At 45.1% G+C, this 18,837-nt stretch overlaps 2 protein-coding genes across 3 annotated transcripts in view; one reads left to right on the forward strand and one right to left on the reverse strand.

Moving 5' to 3' along the window:
- Positions 1-435: 435 nt before the first annotated feature.
- RBM11 (RNA binding motif protein 11) lies at positions 436-16,898 on the reverse strand. The gene is made up of 5 exons (XM_075333079.1): positions 16,628-16,898; positions 9,136-9,298; positions 4,338-4,410; positions 2,361-2,457; positions 436-971 (listed from the first exon to the last, which is right to left on the reverse strand). The coding sequence occupies exons 1-5, from the start codon at positions 16,778-16,780 to the stop codon at positions 651-653; spliced, it is 807 nt and encodes a 268-aa protein (XP_075189194.1). The 5' UTR covers positions 16,781-16,898; the 3' UTR covers positions 436-650.
- LOC142282989 (stomatin-like) overlaps positions 16,846-18,837 on the forward strand; it is a 92,763-nt gene continuing 90,771 nt past the window's right edge. For both annotated transcript variants that reach the window (XM_075333072.1, XM_075333076.1), the window contains exon 1: positions 16,846-17,026. In XM_075333072.1, the coding sequence (XP_075189187.1) occupies positions 16,983-17,026 (44 nt within the window). In that variant the 5' untranslated portion in view covers positions 16,846-16,982. The remainder of the gene's footprint in view (positions 17,027-18,837) is intronic.

Raw genomic sequence — 18,837 nt, forward strand, 5'->3', positions numbered from 1 at the left:
GCAACTCAGCTGCTGTGACTTATTGAATTTCTAGCAGACTTCTATAGATTGGTCTTGGGAGATTGCATTGTTATATTAGCGGCTGCAGGAACCTCCCATGTATTTACATACATTTTTTTCCCCTTTTTGCCACTATTAAAATACTAGATGTGAGCCTATAAGCATCTCTTGTGACAGTGATACCATTGGGCCAACATTTCCATACATTGTGGATGTAATTCTGCTTTGGACCCTTTTATGTATACGGATTTGTGTACTTTATTTAATGTTGGGTCCTACGTGCAGCGCTCAGTGGGACATATTTATATCTACTACTCACCGCTATTTCCTTCATACCATATATTTCCATTCACTGTTCCATTTAAATCTATTTTTGATATATAAAATATTACTGAATAAATTATTTTCTTGATGATATTGGACGTTGTTCGCCTCTTTTTCTTTCTTACTACTTGCCTTAGCGAATGTCCTTTAGAAATTATTATATCCATGAATGTCTTGACGAGATATTTATTATTATGAATATTTCACACTGTTCATTGTTGTTCTTATACATTTAGCAGTGTGTACGCTGTGGCCCGGGTTATGGGTCCATTCTGCACCATCTCTGCGGTACACCCAGCAGTGGACGCAGATTGTGCTCTTCTCAGTCACGGCTTTCTCCTTTTGGACTTTTGGCGTTTTTTCAGTTTCTGTGTAGACTTGGATTTCTCAGCCTCTGACTCCTCATTATCGGTATCGCTGCTCTCCGCCTCTCTTTGTCGCTTTCTGGCCCGGGTAGACTTAGATTTATACTCGTATAAAACCTTTAAATTCCGTCTCTGAGAACTCGGGCCAGCGCGGAAATTCTCCGTGGGTTCGTTACATGGGGGAAAGGTCTCGTTGGTCCATGGATGAGTTGTCCTGCCGGGATGAGGTTCTTGAGCGGTGGCACCAAATGGAGGCTGCTGGAAAGCGAAAAACTGGTTCATCTAAATGGGGAAACAGATTACATTCACATGTTACAGATGAAATCCCAACAAAAATATTAACGTCAGATGTTGTCCTAATTATCCACGCAATTACATGTATTCATTTATTTACCAATCACCATCTTCCCCGGTTCCCAGCATTGCTATGGTCTTTTTTTTTCTGCACACATGACCTGCCAGCAAACTAAAGCGGGCTTTACACGCTGCGACATCACTAGCGATAGCACCCGCCCACGTTGGTGGCGCGTCACAAGTTGATCCCTGCCGTAGCGAACAATATCGCTACGGCAGCGTCACACGCAATTACCTGGTCACCGACATCGCTGTGGCCGAACAATCTCTCCTTTAAGGGGGGGGAGGTTGGTTCGGCGTCACTAAGCGGCCGCACAATAGAAGCGGAGGGGCGGAGATGAGCGGGAAGTAACATCCCACCCACCTTCTTCCTTCCTCGTTGCCGGCGGCCGCAGGTACGATGTTGTTCCTCGTTCCTGCGGTGTCACACATAGCAGTGTGTGCTGCCGCAGGAACGACAAAAAACCTGCGTCCCAAAACGAGGAACGATTTTTTAAAAATAAACAACAAACTATTTGACACCTTTTTGCGATCGTTACTGAAAGGTGTCACACACAACAACATTGCTAACGAGGCCGGATGTGCGTCACCAACACCGTGACCCCGACGATATCTCGTTAGCAATGTCGTTGTGTGTAAATGGGCCTTAAGTCCCTCACACAGGGTTTGTGTGTGAGCCAAGGGGTGCTCTCTCTGTATAAGTCTATGGAGCCACATAGGCTTACATTGAAGGAAGAGGCTCCCACACAGAAAAAAAAGAGGAGTGGGACCGTCACTACGCTGGAAACCAGAGAAGATGGCGATCGGTAAGTATGCCAATACACAAGTAAATTAGGACAGTTTAGGAGATAAAAAATATTGGGTATGGACAACACTTATTGCATTTGTGGTGGAAGGTTCAGTGAGACAATTTACCATTTACTGTATAGGTTAAATAATCTTATAAGACTTTTACAAATGTGACCAAATGTGTTTTTAGGGGGGGAATTTGGTAGGTTTTTACTATAATATCTGATAATGTAGTAATAAGTAAGATAAGTAATGCAGGGGCGTAACTCCCTTATTTAATGTTTGCATGCTATAGTGCTACAGAGTGCAGCTGTCTATTTTTTAGTCATGTGCAGAGCAGTCAGGCATCACTAGGTCCACCTCAGTGTGTATAGAAGGTGTCAAGGAAATCAGGTCCCACGGGCAGCGAATTCTGGTTTGGGCCACTCATTGACCACGGCATCAGCCAAAGACACTAATTTGAATGACCGTTGTTTCCCACTTCTGGACTGAATGCTAAAAAGATTTCTTTCCCCATTAGTCACTTACCATGCCTTGAAAATAGTAATATGCATCTGAGAAGTAGTTACTGTTCATGCAGGGCACAGGGCAACCGGGTGTGAACGGTTCCGCCACTTCAGGCATTCTGGGGAGACAAAAAGCAAAATGTCTTTATTCCTAGCTAAAATCTTCTTTACACAATTTGGGCAGAGGGGCAGCATATTGGCCATGTGATCCAATCCACCAATCCAGGCAGTACGATCAATACGCCACACGAGTGTTTCTTCTGCGCTTGTGAATAGAACAAGCTAACACTGTCCCTCAACTTCCTATATTAAAGGCTGCTTTACGCACAACGATATCGCTAGCGATCTCGTTAGCGATGTGACACGCCAGATCGTAGGTACGATTTGCCAAGATCGCACATCGGCGCTACAAAAACGACCTATGTGCGATCTCGGCAAATCATATCTACGATCTGGCGTGTCACATCGCTAACGAGATAGCTAGCGATATCGTTGTGTGTAAAGCAGCCTTAAAGGCACCGCAGATCTACAGATGGGTTGTCCGGTGAAAACACGTCATCACCTACCCATAGGACTTGCTAATCGATTGGTCGGGTGTCCGAAAGCTGGGACCACAACGATCAGGAGAATGGAGAATTGTTATCACCATCACAAAATGTCATCTGAACGCGGCTTTACACATTATCTATGTGACTAAGCCGAGCGAGGCACTTTGCAGCTCCGTATGGGACGGATGGAATGGCATCAAGTATGGACACTGCGGCTCCGTTCTAATGGAGATTAAAGTTCCTCGTTCTACCGGTGAGGGTCCAAGTAATCAGACCCCCACTGATCAATGCGGATAGGTGATCACTGGTTTTCACAGGACAACCCTTTTAAAGCAGAGTCCATGTAGGTCATGCAACAAGAGCCTTTTCACCAACTTACGGATTCACAAATATGCAAGGCCTGCGATTTGCTTTACAGAAAAAAAGCAAACAAGACTTAGGGGTACTTCACACATAGCGAGATCGCTGCTGAGTCACGGTTTTTGTGACGCAGCAGTGACCTCATTAGCGATCTCGCTGTGTGTGACACTGAGCAGCGATCTGGCCCCTGCTGTGAGATCGCTGCTCGTTACACACAGTGCTGGTTCATTTTTTGGACGTTGCTCTCCCGCTGTGAAGCACACATCGCTGTGTTTGACAGTTGAGAGAGCAACGATCTGAATGTGCAGGGAGCCGGATTCTGGCAGCCTGCGGTAAGCTGTAACCAAGGTAAAATATCGAGTAACCAAGCAAAGCGCTTTGCTTGGTTACACGATATTTACCTTGGTTACTAGCGTCCACCACTCTCACGCTACCAGTGCTGGCTCCCTGCACAAGTAGCCGGAGTACACATCGGGTAAATAAGCAAAGCGGTTTGCTTATGAACCCGATGTGTACTCTGGCTACGAGTGCAGGGAGCCAGCGCTAAGCGGTGTATGCTGGTAACCAAGGTAAATATCGAGTAACCAAGTAAAGTGCTTTGCTTGGTTACCCAATATTTACCTTAGTTACCAAGCGCAGCGTCGCTTGTGGCTGGGGGCTGGTCACTGGTGAGATCTGCCTGACAGCTCACCAGCGACCATGTAGCGACGCACCAGCGAACCTGACCAGATCGGATCGCTGGTGGAATTGCTGGAGCGTCGCTAAAGTGCGACGGTACCCATACACACAGTCAAATAGCAGATAAGCCACAATCACAATGTGACAAAGTAGGAAATTATCAGGCGAGATATTGCAATAGGACATATACAAGTAAGGTACTTGGTTAACTTGTTTTTTCTTTGTTATTAGGGTCTATCCACATGGATGTGCTGACGCACACTGTCCACAGATGTCCAATGCGACACATAGCCATGGCCTCAATGTCATCTCTCCCAGTTTGTATAGTGGTTACAGTGGAAACAATTATTTGGGACAAGTTTGTTTTTAGATTATCACCAAATTCTGTATCTGAGAGCCAACTACAACCTCACCCAGCTTGGTTTGCCACAAAGCCGTTTCCAGGTCCTTGGAAGACATTGTTCGCGTCACCAGAATAGGAGCTACCTAGAAGAAGAAAACACCAACATTATTGAGTAAAGCAGCAGCGATGAATGGAAACCTCCACACATTTGTGACTAATGGGATAAGTAAATGTCTCTCACACCACGCTCCATCCTACAAAGTGACAGATATAAAAGGGCAAGGTCTATTTTTCTACATTCAATTTAGATAAATCTAAAACATGAGAAAGAGAGGGAATAATTTAATGTACATAAAAAAAAGCAGTCTGACACAGTGGAGGCAGGACTACGCAATGGACAGAGCATGGCCTCATCATGAAAGCTGCAGCGGTTTGTAAATAGATTAAATTCTGAGCGTTATGGATTGTTTTCTGGTAATGTGGCGCCTCAACTGATTTCTCATATTCCTTGTACCTTTAATGGCACCAAGGCTCAGCCCCATACAACTCAACAGCCTCAATATGCAAGTGCACACGAACGCCAACAACCTCAACGGACATACATAGGTGCGGCTTAGCACAGGGATGCACAATCTGCGGACCGGACCTCACCAGGGGGCTGCCATGCTATTTGGGGCTCCTCACACATACTTGTCTGTATCTGGTGGCTACTCATGTCTCAAGAGAGAAGCGAAAAGGGGAGCGAAAAGAGGAGCGAAAATAGAAGACACCCCATGTGTAGCCTCCTTTACTGTATATAAACACATACACCGTGTGCAGAATTATTAGGCAAGTTGTATTTTAGAGGATTTTTTTTTTATTCTTGATCAACAACTATGTTCTCAATCAACCCAAAAGACTCAAATATCAAAGCTTTCTGTTTTTTTGGAAGTTGGAGTGTTTTGTTTGTTTTTTTTAAAGATTTGGCTATCTTAGGAGGATATCTGTTTGTGCTGGTAACTATTACTGTGCAGAATTATTAGGCAACTTAATAAAAAACAAATATATTCCCATCTCACTTGTTTATTTTCACCAGGTAAAACAATATAACTGCACAAAATTTAGAAATAAACATTTCTGATATGCAAAAACAAAACCCAAAAAATTAGTGACCAATATAGCAAATTTTCTTTCTGATGACACTCAACAGCCTACCATCCATAGATTCTGTCAGTTGCTTGATCTGTTTACGATCAACATTGCGTGCAGCAGCCACCACAGCCTCCCAGACACTGTTTCGAGAGGTGTACTGTTTTCCCTCCCTGTAGATCTCACATTTTATGGGGGACCACAGGTTCTCTATGGGGTTCAGATCAGGTGAACAAGGGGGCCATGTCATTATTTTGTCATCTTTTAGACCTTTACTGGCCAGCCACGCTGTGGAGTAGTTGGATGCATGTGATGGAGCATTGTTCTGCATGAAAATCATGTTTTTCTTGAACGATAACGACTTCTTCCTGTACCACTGCTTGAAGTTGTCTTCCAGAAACTGGCAGTGGGTCTGGGAGTTGAGCTTCACTCCATCCTCAACCCAAAAAGGTCGCACAAGCTCATCTTTGATGATACCAGCCCATACCAGTACATCACCTCCACCTTGCTGGCGTCTGAGTCGGGAGTGGAGCTCTCTGCCCTTTACTGATCCAGCCTCTGGCCCATCCATCTGGCCCATCAAGAGTAACTCTCATTTCATCAGTCCATAAAACCTTTTGAAAAATCAGTCTTAAGATATTTCTTGGCCCAGTCTTGACGTTTTATCTTATGTTTCTTGTTCAAAGGTGGTCATTTTTCAGCCTTCCTTACCTTGGCCATGTCCCCGAGTATGGCACACCTTGTGCTTTTTGATACTTTAATAACGTTGCAGCTCTGAAATATGGCCAGACTGGTGGCAAATGGCATCTTGGCAGCTTCACGCTTGATTTTCCTCAATTCATGGGCAGTTATTTTGTGCCTTTTTTGCCCAACATGCTTGTCGCAACCCTGTTGGCTATTTGCCATGAAACGCTTGATTGTTCAGTGATCACGCTTCATAAGTTTGGCAATTTCAAGACTGCTGCATCCCTCTGCAAGACATCACCATTTTGGACTTTTCAGAGCCCGTCAAATCTCTCTTCTGACCCATTTTGCCAAAGGAAAGGAAGTTGCCTAATAATTAAGCACCCCTTATATAGGGTGTTGATGTCATTACACCGCACCCCTCCTCATTACAGAGATGCACATCACCTGATTTACTTAATTGGTAGTTGGCTCTCAAGCCTATACAGATTGGAGTAGGACAACATGTATAAAGAGCATCATGTGATCAAAATGCTAATTTGCCTATTAATTCTGCACAGTGTGTATACGTACGCACAGAAAGTAGCAAAGCTCAAGAGCAGCTGTCCTGGAGAGCGAGTAAGAAGTGTGCCCGGTCTCATCAATCTGGAGAACCCATCAGTCCCTGATATTAGCCATTACCGGAGGTGAACCCGACATCTAGCCGATTTGTTAAACATCGGTCGTTTAGTATTTTATGAAAGAAAACCAGGCATCAGGTGTACACCGAGATCTGTAGTAAATCACATAGGCGGCCATTGGCCATTGTTCTCGGCAGCACAGCTTCTGTCTATAGTGCACTGCCGAGAACAATTATTTTTTGCGCAAACTCAAAAATTATTTTACCTGATGAACAAGCTTTTGGTTGAGTCACTGGCAGCCTGATTACACTGCAGGGTTATAGGGAACCGGGCGTCCAAGGAGTGTATATGGCCCTTAGTTTCTGTGACTAATTTTTTCCCCAGAATCATCACCATTTCTGCATTTTCTTGTCTAAAGGTGGTGTCACACAGAGCGACGCAGCAGCGATCACGACCAGCGATCTGACCTTATCAGGATCACTGCTGCGTCGTTACATGGTCGCTGGTGAGCTGTCAAACAGGCAGAGCTCACCAGCGACCAGCCCCCAGCGACGCGTGGAAGCGTAACTAAGGTAAATATCGGGTAACCAAGGAAAGCACCTCTTGGTTACCCGATATTTACCTTAGTGACTAGCTTCCGCAACTCTCACGCTGCCAGTGCCGGCTCCCTGTTCCCTGCACTGCTAGCCAGAGTACACATCGGGTTAATTACCCGATGTGCAGTCTGGCTATGTGTGCAGGGAGCCGGAACTGGCAGCGTGAGAGTGGCGGAAGCTAGTCACTAAGGTAAATATCGGGTAACCAAGGAAAGGGCTTCTTGGTTACCTGATGTTTACTGTGGTTACAGCTTACCGCAGGCTGCCAGACGCCGGCTCCCTGCTGCCTGCACATTCAGTTGTTGCTATCTCGCTGTCACACAAAGCGATGTGTGCGTCACAGCGGGAGAGCAACGTCCTAAAAATGAAGCAGGACATTCAGCAACGACCGGCGACCTCATAGCAGGGGCCAGGTCGTTGCTGGATGTCACACACAGCGACAGCGACAGGACGTCGCTGCTACATCACAGAAAATGGTGACTTAGCAGCGACGTCGTTGTCGTCGTCGCTATGTGTGACACCACCTTAAGCATGTGTAAGGTGGTAAAGGTTCTCTCTGCTCCTTTAGCAATTTATTTGCTAAGCGTCAAACATTTATCCTGCGCTCTGCCTGACTTCATTTATGTGTCACTTCAATGAAAGGACTTTTCAATCCCACTACTCAATGCTTTCCTGCATATATACAAATAATATATGAAAAGATTACCTAAACTAGTGGATAAAGTTAGGAAAAATTAACAAAGATTCTTTGCCCTTTAACCAAAAAGTGGTAGAAAAGCATAATCTGCTGCGCTTCTCCCCTAAAACAAGGTATAAATATTTCTGGTGCATACACCATATCTTGCTTTTTAGATTTTTGAGTGGTTGATTCTTCATCAGTATTCTGCCAGCACTATGTGACCTGGAACTTCCTTTTCCTCACTTCCCAGCATGCACTGCCACTGCCTAAAATGAAAGCCTGCCTCTCTGTTATGCTCGTATTGCAGGTTCACAGATAGAGAAGCACGAGCAGAGAGACAAAAAAACGTCCTAGCCTCCTGTAATCTTTCTTGATGTCTATGTTGCTGGAGACTGATTTACACTTGATAGAGGGGACACACCTGATGGCTGGACCGGGGAATGATTTTTGGGTCAACAAAAAAAAAAAAAAGAAAAAAAAACAAAAAACAAAAACATGACATGCATATTGTCTATATAGCACATTCAGGGGCTTAACTACAGTGGGTGCAGATTCAGGGGCTTAACTACAGTAGGTGCAGGAGTTGCAATTGCACCTGGGCCCTGGAGCCTAGGGGGGCCCCAGAAGTGCCTTTTGCCTATATAAAGAGACCAATGCTAGTTAAAACTTCCAATAATTGGGGCCCTTTGGAGCTTTTGCATTAAGGCTATATGCGCACATTGCGTATTTGCATGCAGTTACGCTGCCATCTGCACCGCAGCGTAACTGCATGCGTCCTGCGTCCCCTGCATAATCTATGAGGATTGTGCCTAATCCATGCCCACGTGGCGTATTAGAGCGCAGCGCTTCGGCTGCTGCTCGAAGCGCACGTTCTAAGAAGTGACATGTCACTTATTCCGTGTGCTCTGCCTGCAGCCCCCGCTCTGTCTATGGGAGGGGCTGCACTCAGAGCGCATGAAATCGGCTTTTCATTACGGACTCTTTCTGCAGCGATTTGAAGCGCACGTGTGCTGTTCAAATCGCTGCAGAAATTTCTGCAGGGACACAACGCTACGTGCGCACATAGCCTAAGGCCCATTAGCTTCAAGTTTCACCACTGAGCTCATTATCAAATAGAATCAAGTAGCGTGAAAGCTCAGCGTCAGTACAGTGTGAACTTACCGAATCGATACTGGAGTTTAATGGGTCTCCCGAATAAGCGGATGCCATTTAGCAAGGATATGGCATAAGGCACAGACTCGGTGTGTTTGAAGCAGACGAATCCAAACGACTTCAGATTTCCATCTTTATCTTTTGCAATATTCACTTTGGTCAGTGGTCCGGCCTGGAACATGAAGACAATGGTGATTGTGCGGTGCTGGCTCTGGGCTTCTATGTACTAGGCCTAGGGGGTAATTGTGAGAGTGAAATCCCAGCTGTTACCAGGATCCCAGCGAGGGCAATTACTAGAATGTCACAGACCAGCCTGTTACTATATAAAACTCACCGGATCCACCCGAGGATTCTCATGTCACAACAATGCCTGTACCGCCTCATCTATACAGAACAGATCCTAAAGCATCACTTCAGCACTATAGTGGTGCTTTAAATGTAAGCCCCCTGCCCTCTAGTGTCTTCACCTTTCACCAACGCCGCTGTGGACCTGCAGCGCCATCTTGTGCCAGTAGCGCCTCACTAGCTGGAGGTCAGAAGATTTGTTACACAGTCTAAATTTAAGTCTATAAGAGCCATAATGAGGCTCTCATAGACCTGTATTGAGTTGTGACCTCTGATACACCATGAGACACTGGAGAAGTCGGCAGGTCACAAATCAGAGAAGGCCAGCGATAGAAGATGAAGCCGGAGGAGGGCGAGTATAATACGGGGGGAAAAGAGACTTGGATTTAATGCACCACTCCAATTGTGTTAGAGTGAGAAAGAGTCCATATCTGCCTAGTTCACGTGTGCATTTTTAATTTTTTCTTTACAACATAATAGTCAGCTGAAAACGCAGTTATTTGGACGGTGTCACTATAAGGCTGGGGACACAAGGGCATTAATGCGAGTCAATCACATGACACTTGGCTCCCACTCTGCTGAAGCGTAAGCAGAGTGTCATGCCACTGTACTGCGATCCTGCGATCACACCACAGCCGCGGAGGAAAGGGCGTGTGCTGCGGAGGAGAGGCAGGGAGTAATCTACTACATTGTCAGCGGATACGATTGTCGCACTGCACTTGCATTACACCAGTGTAATGTGAGTGCAGAGTGATGTTTCTGTCGCACCCATAGACTTCAATGGGTGTAAGTGAAAACGAATCTGATTACACCCGCAGCATGCGGCGATTGTTTTTTCGGTTTGATTAGGGCTGAGAAAAAAATAAATAAATAATCGCTCATGGGAGCTGCACATAGAGTAACAGCGGTCCAAGTGGAATGTGATTTTTTTTTTTCGCATTCCACTTGCTCCATTTTACTTGCCGCGTGTGCTCAGCCTAACTAATAAAGTGACCATTTATCGTCTGATGTTCGGGTGAACCCCTTTAATTGTCCTTTAGGACCCCGATTAATCACCAGCTACACAAAGCTTTAGTCACAAGAGCTTTTTAATAAAAGCAGTTTCATGTCTGTTGGAGAAAGAATTTATTACAGGCTATTGACACTGCTAGAGACATTTTATTTACTTCTAGAGGTGTAATTAGGGGAAAAGTACATTTTTGTATTTGAGCTTCATTAAAAATGTTGCAGTGTTTGCCTTATATGACTTCTTGTCCCCTTTATCTTCTGGTTCCTTCCTCTTCATGTACTTTTATGTACACTCTGTACCTGTATAATTTCTGGCTGGTGACCGGTCCATGCAGCTGGTTTTGAATCCACTATTAAATCGATGGCTGGACCATATATGACAAGCTCCCCCCCCCCCCTCCATTCACCTTTTATGCCTCCCCTACTCCCTCATAGACTGAGGGTACTTTCACACTTGAGTTCAGCGGAGTCCGTCACTATGGAGAATAGCGCAGTCCGTTAATGCACTGCACTATTCTCCATAGACTTGTATGGACAACGCACTGTAATGCAAGGGTCAGCGTTGCATCCGCTGGACAACACAGTGTCGTTATTTTGACGCTGCGTCAGGCGGAAGGAACGCTGCATGTAACGTTTTTTTGAGCAGCACAATCCGTAGGATTTCACTGCGCATGCTCTTTTTTTTTTTTAAAATCACAAACTTTATTTTGTCTCACAGTGGCCGAATGTTCAGCTGAGCGCCCGGCCGCCGGCATGCGAGAGCGATCAGCTGAGCGCCCGGCCGCCGGCATGCGAGAGCGATCAGCTGAGCGCCCGGCCGCCGGCATGCGAGAGCGATCAGCTGAGCGCCCGGCCGCCGGCATGCGAGAGCGATCAGCTGAGCGCCCGGCCGCCGGCATGCGAGAGCGATCAGCTGAGCGCCCGGCCGCCGGCATGCGAGAGCGATCAGCTGAGCGCCCGGCCGCCGGCATGCGAGAGCGATCAGCTGAGCGCCCGGCCGCCGGCATGCGAGAGCGATCAGCTGAGCGCCCGGCGGTCAGCTGATCATTCACAATAGTCTGCTGCCGGTAAAAACTGTAAAGAAGAAAAATAAATAAATAAAAAAAAAAAAAAAGCTTTCCGTTGTTTTGTACGATCCGTAGCATCCGTTGTGCCACTATATGCAACACATCCGTTGCATCCGTCACACAACGCAATGCTATGGAAGCCGTCCAACGCAAGTGTGAAAGTAGGCTAAGCAGCGAGCAGGGCCCTCACTTCTCCTCTTGGTATTTGAATTTTGTTACTTTGTATTGTCTCATAGTCTGTACATGTCCCCTCTGAATTGTAAAACGCTGTGGAATATGTAGGCGCTATAGAAATAAAAATGATTATTATATTATTCTATGTTGCAGGCTGCAAAGGGAGTTAAGGCTACGTTCCCACAATTAAGTTAAGAGTTGCTAAATCCATCTGAATGAGCTCACTGATAGATTCTCAGATCTCTCCTTCAGGCAGCAACAGACAGTACAAAACAGAGGCCATAGAAGGCAAACGGTGCAACATTTTCATTTAGACCCAATTAAAAAAATGATTTTTAGCCCAAAATACAAACACTTAAAGGGTTATTCCCATCTCAATATGTAGTAGGTGTAATAATAATATTAGCAAACGCCTCCAATTAGAAATGTAGTATAGTTCTCCTGATTCATTGTCGCTTACCTCATGTGCAGGGCATCGCAGAACACAATTTTATTGCTCAGAACAAAGAAAAAAGATTTCTACTAAATGTTTTTTTTTTTTAACATTGCAGTCTATGGAGAATGGATCTGTTAATGGATTGCTATTGTTATTTAGCTATCACTTTTTCATTCATTTCTAAAAGGATCCGTTTTTTTTCTTACTGGATCCGACTGAAATAGAAGATAAATATCAATCGATTAGCGGATCCGGTTTCCTTAAACTCCTATGTTAAAAAAACATCCTGTAAAAATCTATTTTTTCGAAATGAACAAAAAAGTTGTGTTTGCAGCACTTTTATGCCAGCGGATCCATTCTACCGGATGATTACTGGACATGTGAAATCAGCCTTACGCAGTGTTCGCACGTACTGTACCTACTGAATATTCTGCAGTGATTTGCCAGCATATGTGCGCTTCAAATCGCTGCAGAAACAATGCAGTGTTTCAGCAGAAGAAATGCCGATTTCATGCGCTCGGGATGCTGCCCCCACCATAGACAGTGGGAGCAGCATCCAAAGCACACAAATTAATTGACATGCTGCTTTTTTGTATACACGGATTTGGGTCAAAATTTTGGCGTCCAAATCACTAAGTTCAAAAAAAGCAATGTGCGCACATATCATGCATAATCTACATAGATTGTGCAGAGGACGCAGGACACATGCATTTACGCTGTAGTGCTAAACGCAGACGTGCACACATGCCCTTAGGCCCTGTGCACACACTAAAGCAGCATGTCACTTCATTTTACAAATTTTCCCTAGGTTTTCCCATTGAATATAGTGAAAAAAATGTATGGGCAAAACGCAGCAAAAATACATACGTTTTTTTTTTCAGCTACAGAGTGCTTTTTTTGCTGAAGAAACATAACTATAGTGTGTGCACATAGCCTTAGACTGCTGGATCACGTTTTCAGCAGTGCTTGGTCAGTTTCTACCACCTTAGTTTCTTCAGGTCATCAGTTTTTCTTTTTCTGGTCTGCTATTTCAGCTTCTTCTAGTAAACAACCAAGAAAAGGCAGCAGCAGGACGCAACTAGCATCTGAGATTTTCAGAGTTAGGGGTACTTCTCACATAGCGAGATCGTTGCTGAGTCACGGTTTTTGTGACGCAGCAGTGACCTCATTAGCGATCTCGCTGTGTGTGACACTGAGCAGCGATCTGGCCCCTGCTGTGAGATCGCTGCTCGTTACACACAGCCCTGGTTCGTTTTTTTATTGTTGCGCTCCCGCTGATAAGCACACATCGCTGTGTGTGACAGCGAGAGAGCAACAATCCTGAATGTGCAGGGAGCAGGAGCCGGCGTCTGGCAGCCTGCGGTAAGCTGTAACCAAGGTAAATATCTGGTAACCAAGCGAAGCCCTTTGCTTGGTTACCCGATATTTACCTTGGTTACTAGCATCTGCCGCTCTCACGCTGTCCAGTGCTGGCTCCCTGCACAAGTAGCTGGAGTACACATCGGGTAAATAAGCAAAGTGGTTTGCTTACTAACCCGATGTGTACTCTGGCTAGGAGTGCAGGGAGCCAGCGCTAAGCAGTGTGCGCTGGTAACCAAGGTAAATATCGGGTAACCGGGCGCTTGGTTACCCGATATTTACCTTAGTTACCAAGCGCAGCATCGCTTCTATGCGTCGCTGGGGGCTGGTTACTGGTGAGATCTACCTGATTGACAGCTCACCAGCGACCATGTAGCGACGCTCCAGCGATCCTGACCAGGTCAGATCGCTGGTGGGATCGCTGGAGCGTCGCTAAAGTGTGACGGTACCCTTAGGCTAGTTTCACACTTGCGTTCAGCGCATTCCGTCACTTTGGAGAATAGCGCAGTCCGTTAACGGACTGCGCTATTCTCCATAGAGTTGTATGGACGTCGCACTGTAACACAAGTGTCTGCGTTCCATCCGCCCGACGCAGCGTCAAAATAACGACACTGCGTCAGGCGGATGGAACGCTACATGTAGCGTTTTTCTGCGCTTGGCGGAGTGTCAAAAAAACGCAACCTGCAGGAATCTGTTAGGCGTCCGTTGTTTTTATAATGGACGCCTATGGTGGCGGATTCCGTTAGAATGCGTCATTTGACGGATTCCATTAACGCTTCCGTCTTTACACAACTGCGTATGCCCAGATGTGTAAAGTCAAGGAAAAACACTATAACGGATTGCGTTATTTTGTACGATCCGTAGCATCTGTTGTGCCACTATATGCAACGCATCCATTGCATGCGTCATACAACGCAATGCTACGGATCCCGTCCAACGCAAGTGTGAAACTAGCCTTACTTTAAAGGGTGCTTGAGCCGTGACTGATCAAAAAACAATGTGAATAGCCTCATAGTTTATAATATGGTGTGTTTGTGTAATATACACACACATTGTAATTATGTGTGTATATATATATATATATATATATATATATATATATATATATATATATATATATATATATATATATATATATATATATATATATATATATATATATATATATATATATATATATATATACACACACACACACACACACACATATACATACACACACTATTAGATTATATCATAGCTCTGGCAAAAATTAAAGAGACCACTACAAAATTTTCCCCTTTTCCCTTTATAGGTATATTTTTGATGAAAAATGTAATTTGTTACTTTATTCTATAAACTACTGACAATGTCTCTGAATTTCCAAGCAATAAATTTTGTATTTATTTTCTGAAAATGAGAAATGGTCAAAATAACAAAAACAATGCACAGCGCTTTCACACCTGAAATAATGCAAAGAAAACAAGTTCATAATCATTTAGAAACAACAATAATAATGTTTTACCTCAGGAAGAGTTCAGAAATCAATACTTTGTGGAATAACCATGATGTTTAATCACAGCTTTCATGCGTCTCGGCATGCTCCAGTCTTTCACACTGCTTTTGGGTGACCTTATGCCACTCCTGGTGCAAAAATGTAAGCAGTTCTTCTTTGTTTGATGGCTTGTGACTATCCATCTTCCTGGAAAGCAGCGAAGACGCATGAAAGCTGGGATTAAAAATCATGGCGATTCCACAAAATATTGATTTCTGAACTCTTCCCTAGTTAAAGGGAACCTGTCACCAGTTTTTTTCACTATGAAACCAAAAGTCTCCCCTTCTGCAGCTCCTGGGCTGCAGTCTATGAAGGTGAACCTTGTGCCCCGACTCCCCTTACAAAACCCGAATATAACTTTATAAAATCTGACCACCACATATGCTAATGACCTGTTCAGGTCATATGGGCGTGCTTATTTTCGTCTCCTGTCCCTCCTTCTGGCCTTCTTCGCTGTCCTCCTTTCATGATTGACGTGATGACGGCGCAGTCATCATGCACGCTGCTCAGCCAAATCTTGCGTTTGTGCGGTATTCCCCCGGCAGGTGCAGTGTTTGCGCATGCGCGATACTATGGTTGGCAATGTGCATGACATCCCCTGCGTCATCCTCGTACCCGACCATAATATCGTGCATGCGTGAACTGCGCAAGTCGGGGAATTACCGCACAGACGCAAGATTTGGCCGAGCAGCGTGCATGATGACAGCGGAGTCATCACGTCAATCATGAAAGGAGGATGGCGAAGAAGGCCACAAGGAGGGACTGGTGCACAAAATGAGCATGCCCATCTGAGCCCCACAGGTCATTAGCATACCTAACAGTCAAGTTTTATAAAGTTATATTTGGGGTCTGCAAGGGGAGTCAGGAAGAAGGTGCACATTCACAGAACGCAGCCCAGGAGCTGCAGAAGGGGAGACTTTTGGTTTCATAGTGAAAAAAAAACAGTCAATTTTGCAGTAGGCATTTGTGGTTTTCCTGGATAAATCTTGGACCCAAGTGTCAGAAGGTAAAAAAAAAATAATTTTGGGGGATCCAAATCATGGATGAAAATCCCCCATATAAGTCTACGGCGGGTCGATGAGAATCATATACGGCGCATGGATGAAATCTGCCCACGACTAACATTGTTCTTTATAGGAGAAACTTTGCCATATATATTTCCGCTTGAGAACAATGATGGCTGAACATCGATCCATGTTTTTACAAATGGGGAAAAGCAGTGAGATGTCAATGACGGCTTAGTGGAGTCCAGATTTAGGATCTGCGGCCCCCGGGGGAGCACGGGACCCCCGGCCCGTTACATGGCCAGTTATGAGCACGGATCCCACAATACAAAATCACGGTCGCGATTGGCTCCTAGCTTTATGGCTAACAATGCGCCAAAAGTTTTGGAAGCATTTTATTTTATTTTTTTTGGAGGGGGGAGTGGGCGCCTTTTATGCCTTTATTGGAGGCCAATTAAAACTTTTAAGATACAACATACATAATTAATCTCTTTAACCCTTTCCTTTCTGATAGGAGGGAAAAAAATTTAAGAAATAGAGCAGCCCCCCTATATGAGGTTGTTGTGCCCGGTACCTGCAGGAAGAGCTCGTACAGGATCTCCTCCTTCACGTTACAGTCCAGGTTCCCCACGAACACCGTCCTGTCCGCTTCCTCCTGCCTCCGGAACATGATGCCCGAGCTCAGCTCCCCGCATCTCTCACTGAGCGGCTCCACAGCTGCGGCCATGAACCGGTCACTAGAGCGCCTGCTGACGTCACCGCTCCGAGGCGGCGGCCATTTTGGAGAAGACCAAATCCCTGCTGATGACCATAGTATCTGATGTGTGCGGTAAAATTTATTTGTATGAGGCAGCATTTTACCACTATAATGAAATGTTACATTCAGATTTGTCTCATTACTATTTATTTTCAATATTCCACTTGGTGACATGTCTCTACAAAAATGGAGGTGCGGTTCCTGGAGTGCAGACCAGTAAGTGATGATATTTTGATGTAAAAATAAATACATATATAAGTGCTAGACCAGTGAAAGTTACCCATGGCGACCAATCAGATTGCAGCTTGCATTCCTCAAACGACTTATGGCAAATGAGAGCTGAATTCTGATTGGTTGCTATGAGCAACAGCTACCATAATAGCTAGACCAGTGAAAAGTAACCATAGCGACCAATCAGATTGCAGCTTGCATTCCTCAAAGGACTTATGGCAAATAGCTGAATTCTGATTGGTTGCTATGGGTGACATATACCTATTTTTCATATTTAGGCCATGATTTCAGTAACATAAATACTGCATTTTTGCTAAATTTTCTTTCCTAATGGCTTCCATGGAAAGACTATGAAAATATATGTGTAAAAATAAGTTACATTTTTAAGTGCAGAATAAAAGCTTTTGGCCATGTTCCCACCTAGCATAAAGAGTGCAGTTTTTTCCTCAGAGTTGTTTATGCAAACACTGTCCAAGATTAACTTTGGTTTGTCAACAGTATAGGTGATTGAGGTTTAAAGGGAACCTTTCAGCAGAATTTTTGCTTTAAACCTAAAAGATTCCCCTTCTGCAGCTCCTGGGCTGCATTCTACAAGGTTCCTATAGTTTTTGTGCCCCCTTTTAGACCAAATTAAATACTTTATAAAGTTGTACCTTTTGGTATGCAAATCTTCTAAATTATCAATGGGAGCGAGCTGTCTGGTGTCCGTTACTGTCCCTCCTGCCGATTTACGCCGTCCCCCAATGCTCTATTTCATACCTCAGGATGCCGCCCAGTGCGCCCGAGGTCCTTCGCATGCGCCATGCGACTGTACCGGGACTGTGCACTGTGTGCACAGTGTGACCGCTGGTTACGTGTTGCGCAGGCACAAGATTATGGGCGGCGCTGTGATTGTCATCAGCAAGTGCCTGCCCATAATATCGTGCCTGCACAACACGTCACCAGCGGTCACACTGTGCACAGTCCCGGTACAGTCTCACGGCGCATGTGCGGGACCTCAGGCGCACTGGGCGGCGTCCTGAGGTATGAAATGGAGCGTTGGGGGACGGCGTAAATCGGCAGGAGGGACAGTAACGGACACCAGACAGCCCGCCCCATGGATAATTTAGAAGATTTGCATACCAAAAGGTACAACTTTATAAAGTATTTAATTTGGTCTAAAAGGGGGCACAAAAACTATAGGAACATTGTAGAATTCAGCCCAGGAGCTGCCGAAGGGGAAACCTTTAGGTTTAGAGCAAAATTTCTGCTGACAGGTTCCCTTTAACCCCCTGAGATCCTCACCGATTGGCAGAATAGGGCGCTTTGACCCAGTCAGAATCAAGCAGCATGCTCGACCGCCACCACATTCATTCCCTATGGGGCTGCTGAGCGCTGCGTTTGGCCATTTCTATTAACTGAATGGCGGTCGGGCTTCCATTTTGCAAAGGGGATAGGAGTGCCCCGTTGGGGATAAAAATGTCTTGATCTACTGATCAGTTTGGGTCTCAGAGGTCCGACCAGTACCGGTCACCAAGTTCTCACCTATCCTGTGAAATTGGTGATAAAGGAGTTTTCCTTAAGGAAACAGAAATGAGAAATTCCTGGTAAATTCTAGAGCCAGGCTGTGATCATTCCACATTTGAGCCTTTCGTCAGTATATATTTGATGGCTCCAATACATAACACTGTAACCCATAGACCCCCATGATGGAGATACTTCTACTGCACGCCATACATTTTTCTGCTGCGCAAGGTGTACATTACATTTTGTATACAGTTGAAAAAGAGGTGTACTGACATAATACCAGCTGATTA

The sequence above is a fragment of the Anomaloglossus baeobatrachus genome, chromosome 2 (assembly GCF_048569485.1).
Source record: "Anomaloglossus baeobatrachus isolate aAnoBae1 chromosome 2, aAnoBae1.hap1, whole genome shotgun sequence".
NCBI lineage: Eukaryota > Metazoa > Chordata > Amphibia > Anura > Aromobatidae > Anomaloglossus > Anomaloglossus baeobatrachus.

Coding starts and splice junctions, on each gene's coding strand:
- RBM11 (XM_075333079.1), bottom strand. CDS start 16,780: ATGGCCGCAGCTGTGGAGCCGCTCAGTGAGAGATGCGGGGAGCTGAGC. Junction 4,411..9,135: donor TAAACTCCAGTATCGATTCG/GTAAGTTCACAC, acceptor TTCTTCTTCTAG/GTAGCTCCTATTCTGGTGAC. Junction 2,458..4,337: donor TTTGTGGCAAACCAAGCTGG/GTGAGGTTGTAG, acceptor TTGTCTCCCCAG/AATGCCTGAAGTGGCGGAAC.